We start from the raw sequence: 5,376 nt of genomic DNA on the forward strand, positions 1-5,376 counted from the left end.
CAGTACTGTTTTTGTTTTTTCCACTGAGGTCTAACCATAGATTAACACTAGAATATGATGCTAGTCATGAAGAAGTGTTATGGAAATTATGTAAAGCCACAGCACTTTTTTCTGCTAGCGCTGTAACAACAGACTAATACTAGAATATGATGCCAGTCACGAAGAAGTGCTATAGACATTATGTAAGGCCACAACCCTTTCTGTGCCAACGAGCTGTAAAACAAAAATACCGGTAATAGTAAAATATGATGCTAGTCACGATGAAGTGCTATGCAAAAGTATGTAGAGCCGTACCATTTCTTTCTCACTGAGCCTTAAATGTTAACACTAGAATATGATGCTAGTCACGAAGAAGTGCCAGGGAAAGGATGTAGGGTCGTGGCAATGTCTTTCTGTCACTGACTAACGAGATTAATACTAAGATACGATGCTAGTCACGAAGAAGTGCAGTAGATGGGATGCAGAGTCGTGGCATTATCCTTTTCTGCTACTGAGCTACGTGAACCAATAGACTAGCACTAGAATATGCTAGTCACAAAGAAGTGCCAGGGAAAGGATGTAGAGTCTTAAATAAAGATTAACACTAGAATACGATGCTAGTCACGAAGAAGTTCACTGGAGAGGATGTAGAGCCGAAGCATTGTCATTTTCTGCTACGTGAAATAAGCTGCAAAAGGACGAAAATCTGGGCAAAATTAAGGAGAAAGAACGATAATTACTATACAAATGACAGATTTTGTTGGTCATTCATATCATAACTATATTCTAACTTAAGTAGCCTCTCTCTCTCTCTCTCTCTCTCTCTCACACACACACACACACACACACACACACACACACACACACACACACACACACACACACACACACACACACACATCCACCAGTCAAGGTTTTAAATCAACAAATAAGTCATGGCATTTAAACGATTAAATCCCTTGCATCCATTCGTCCCTTTAAATTTACACTTACCGGTAATTAGAAGCTTTAAAATTGAATCTGAAGGGCAATGTTTACGTTTTTGAGATAACACTAAACTGCCTTCCTCCTTCGAGTGTGGATTTACCCAGAGATAAGGATCGAACAGATTACGAGATAAGAGATAATGATTAAAGTGTAAGAGGCAGTAGTGTTATCGTGACTCTGAGTGTCTTGGGTAAAGAGATTAGGTTAATATTGGTGTACTAGGTATGGCTGTGATTTTATACTGTACCCTACTCTACCCTGCCCTGCCCTACCCTATCCTACCCTACCCTGCCCTGCCCTACCCTACCCTATCCTAACCAACCCTGCCCTTCCCTATCCTACCCTACCCTATCCTAACCTACCCTGCCCTGCCCTTCCCTACCTTACCCTACCCTATCCTGCCTTGCCCTACCTTACCCTACCCTATCCTACCCTACCCTGCCCTGCCCTGCCCTGCCCTACCCTACCTTACCCTACCCTATCCTACCCTGTCCTGTCCTGTCCTGCCCTACCCTACCCTACCCTACCCTACCCTGCCCTGCCCTGCCCTGCCCTGCCCTATCCTACCCTACTCTACTCTACCCTACCCTACCCTACCATACCCTGCCACACCCTCTCTGCCCCCCCCCCCAAAAAAAAAAGCAAATATCATGATCATCAAAATATTTCTGGCTGATATTTGGCCCCAATTAACTATAGTGCGTTTACTCCAACTTGACAGGCAGTGATGAGGACCCTGCATGTGGTGGCGCTAGGCACACTGGAGGGAGGAGCAGCTGCGGCGTCCATCCGGGAACCAAACAACAACAAAAACAAAAACAGCAACAAAAACAAAACAATTAAAACAACAAAAACAAAACAACAAAACAGAAACATTAGCAAAAACAATAAAAACATCAACAAAAACAACAAACAAAAACAGCAACAAAAACAACACACAATAAAAACATCAACAAAAACAACAAAAAACAACAAAAACATAAACAAAACAATAAAAACATCAACAAAAACAAAACAATAAAAACATCAACAAAAACAACAAACAATAAAAACATCAACAAAAACAAAACAATAAAAACATCAACAAAAACATAAAAACAATAAAAACAGCAACAAAACAAAACAACAAAAACAAAAACATCAAAAGCATCAACAAAAACAAAAACAAAACAAAAACAGCAACAAAAACAACAGCAAACAAAAACAACAACCAGACAAGTCTCCGTAACTCCCTTCGGCTTGGCTGATGACGGTCAAAGGGAGTCAGGGTGGAGGGTGGATTCTGACTAGCAACCAAGGAGACTCCATTCCTCCCCCATAACAAAGATCCATCGAAATCCACACAAAAGCCTAATAATAAAGATCTAACAGTGGGCCAGTTCCCTCAGATGAAAAATAAAGTAGATATTAATAAAGGGGCATACCTGATGTCTGTCTTTTGCAGGATGAAGGAAGTGTGGTTAATCCTGTCCTGTCCTTCCCTTGTATATCCTGGGAAAAGAAAATGGTGATGTTAGTAGTGGTGGTGGTGGTGGTGGTGGTGGTGGTGGTGGTGATGATGATGATGATGATGATGAGGAGGAGGAGGAGGAGGAGGTGGAGGAGAACAATAACAATAATAAAATGAAGAAGAAGAAGGAGGAGGAGGAGGAGGAGGAGGAGAAGAAGAAGAAGAAGAAGAAGAAGAAAGAAGAAGAAGGAAGAGCAGAAGAAGAAGAAGAGGAGGAAGAAGAGGAAGAAAAGGAAGAGGAGGAAGAAGAGGAGGAGGAGGAAGAAGAGGAAGAGGAGGAAGAAAAGGAAGAGGAGGAAGAAAAGGAAGAGGAGGAAGAAAAGGAAGAGGAGGAAGAAAAGGAAGAGGAGGAAGAAAAGGAAGAGGAGGAAGAAAAGGAAGAGGAGGAAGAAAAGGAAGAGGAGGAAGAAAAGGAAGAGGAGGAAGAAGAAGAAGAGGAGGAAGAAAAGGAAGAGGAGGAAGAAGAAGAAGAGGAGGAAGAAGAGGAAGAAAAGGAAGAGGAGGAAGAAAAGGAAGAGGAGGAAAAAGAGGAAGAGGAGGAAGAAAAGGAAGAGGAGGAAGAAAAGGAAGAGGAGGAAGAAAAGGAAGAAAAGGAAGAGGAGGAAGAAAAGGAAGAGGAGGAAGAAAAGGAAGAGGAGGAAGAAAAGGAAGAGGAGGAAGAAGAGGAAGAGGAGGAAGAAAAGGAAGAGGAGGAAGAAGAGGAAGAGGAGGAAGAAGAAGAAGAGGAGGAAGAAGAAGAAGAGGAGGAAGAAGAGGAAGAGGAGGAAGAAGAGGAGGAGGAGAAGAAAAAATAAATAAAGAAGAGGGAAGAGGAGGAGAAGAAGAAGAGGAAGAAAATATAGTTAATTCTTTCTCCTCTCGCCTGGATACTTACATGTACAAAAACGCACACAGGTGTTTAATGTCCTGTGTCTGTTTTTTCTTCTTATGCATACCCACATGTGTACAGGCTGAAAGTAACAACCTGATATTAACCACAGCCAAAAATAAATCGCTACGGAAAAGATGTTAGGGAGCTTCCTGAACCGATGAGAAGAACGCACCTCAGACACAATCACCTGGTATCATATTTACGTGACAGGTAAAATAAATCGCTAAGGAAAAGGTGTTAGGGGGCTTCCTGAACTGACGAGACGACTGATTTCAGACACAATACGCCATGTTGGTTCGATTCGGTTGAGAAATGGACCCAGAATCGCCTGCTGTCATAATTTAAGAGACAGGTAAAATAAATCGCTACGGAAAAAGTGTTAGGGGGCTTCCTGAGCTGACGAGACGACTGATTTCAAAGAGAGTATGCTATGTTGATTCGATGCGGTTGAGAAATAAACCCAGAATCGCCTGCTGTCATTATTTAAGAGACAGGTAAAATAAATCGCTATCAGTACTGTTTGGCAAGGTGTCCAGGTGTGACAAGGAGACGGCTGATAATGCGTACCTGTGTGATAAGAATTTTTATAATGATTAAATGTCTGATTATTTTTACTACAGTACTATCTGAAGACGATATTTTTGCGGCTGACTGAGAGAGAGAGAGACAGAGACAGAGAGAATGCGCGCCCACACACACACACACACACACACACACACACACACACACACAATCCGAGAAATCAGTGGGCCAGAGTCGGGAGCTGATATATAAGGGCAGAGGAGAGAGAAGAGCGGTCAGTACTGCGTTGCGTGCGCGGGTGAAACAGTACATGTTGTTAGACTGGAGCCCTGATCTGACTAGTAACCAAGGAGATTCATGTGATTATTCTAACCTGATCTGACTAGTAACCAAGGAGACTCCTGTGTTGATTCTAACTTGATCTGACTAGTAACCAAGGAGACTCGTGTTTATGCTAATCTGAGCTGACTAGTAACCAAGGAGACTCGTGTTTATTCTGAGTTGACTAGTAACCAAGGAGACTCGTGTTTATGCTAATCCGATTTGACTAGTAACCAAGGAGACTGGAGTTTATTCTTTCCTGATCTGGCTTGTGTTTAGTCTACCCTGATTTGACTAGCAACCAAGGAGACTCACCAACCAATCTCACCTACTATGCAACCGTGATTAAAACAAAACTATAAATAAATATATACAAAAAATAAATCGGAAAAAAATCGAAACTAAGGAATTGGCCTCGCGTTCTATCAGTCCTTTCAACCACTCAGGCAAGATGGCCGACAGACACAGATCGCTTACTCTACTATTACTAATGTTTACAGTATCGCTGGCCTCTTCACTCGCAGGTATGTTTATTATTATTATTATTATTATTATTATTATTATTACTACTACTACTACTACTACTACTACTACTACTACTACTACCACCACCACTGCTACTACTACTGCTATCATTTCATCCTCACTCAATACACTCTCCTAGTCAGTCTCTCATTCTCCAACTCACATCTCTCCCATATATCTCTCCACTCCCTCCCTCCATCTCATCCTCGGTCTCCCCCTTCACCTCACTCATATACACTCTTCTAGTCAGTCTCTCATTCTCCTCCAACCCAAACACCTCTTATTTATCTATCTATCTATCAGTCATTCAGTCAATCAATCACTTTCTAACTATTCATCCATCTATCCACCTGTCTGTCTGTCCATCCATCCATTTATCTATCCATCCACCCTTCCATCCATCCATCTATCTATCTATCTACCCATCCATCCATCTATCTACCCATCCATCCATCCATCCATCTATCTATCCACCCATCCATATATAACTCTATCCATCCATCCATCCCACTATCAATCCATCTGTCTAGCTCTCTTTCCATCCATCCATCCATCCAGCCAGCCAGCCACCCATCCATCCACCCAGTCACCCATCCATCTACCCATCCATCCATCCACCCATCCATCCACCCATCCATCCACCCAACCTCCCAACCATCCA

The 5,376-nt window shown here is 42.3% G+C and overlaps 1 protein-coding gene across 1 annotated transcript in view; it reads left to right on the forward strand.

The window, feature by feature from the left end:
- The first annotated feature begins 260 nt into the window (after positions 1-260).
- The window catches only part of LOC145391062 (cystinosin homolog), a 26,754-nt gene continuing 21,638 nt past the window's right edge, over positions 261-5,376 (forward strand). The window contains exons 1-2 of the mRNA XM_080265795.1: positions 261-278; positions 3,016-3,157. Of these exons, the coding sequence (XP_080121921.1) occupies positions 261-278; positions 3,016-3,157 (160 nt within the window). The remainder of the gene's footprint in view (positions 279-3,015; positions 3,158-5,376) is intronic.

The sequence above is a fragment of the Coenobita brevimanus genome, chromosome 2 (genome assembly GCF_032717465.1).
Source record: "Coenobita brevimanus isolate Jiangsu-jjx chromosome 2, ASM3271746v2, whole genome shotgun sequence".
NCBI lineage: Eukaryota > Metazoa > Arthropoda > Malacostraca > Decapoda > Coenobitidae > Coenobita > Coenobita brevimanus.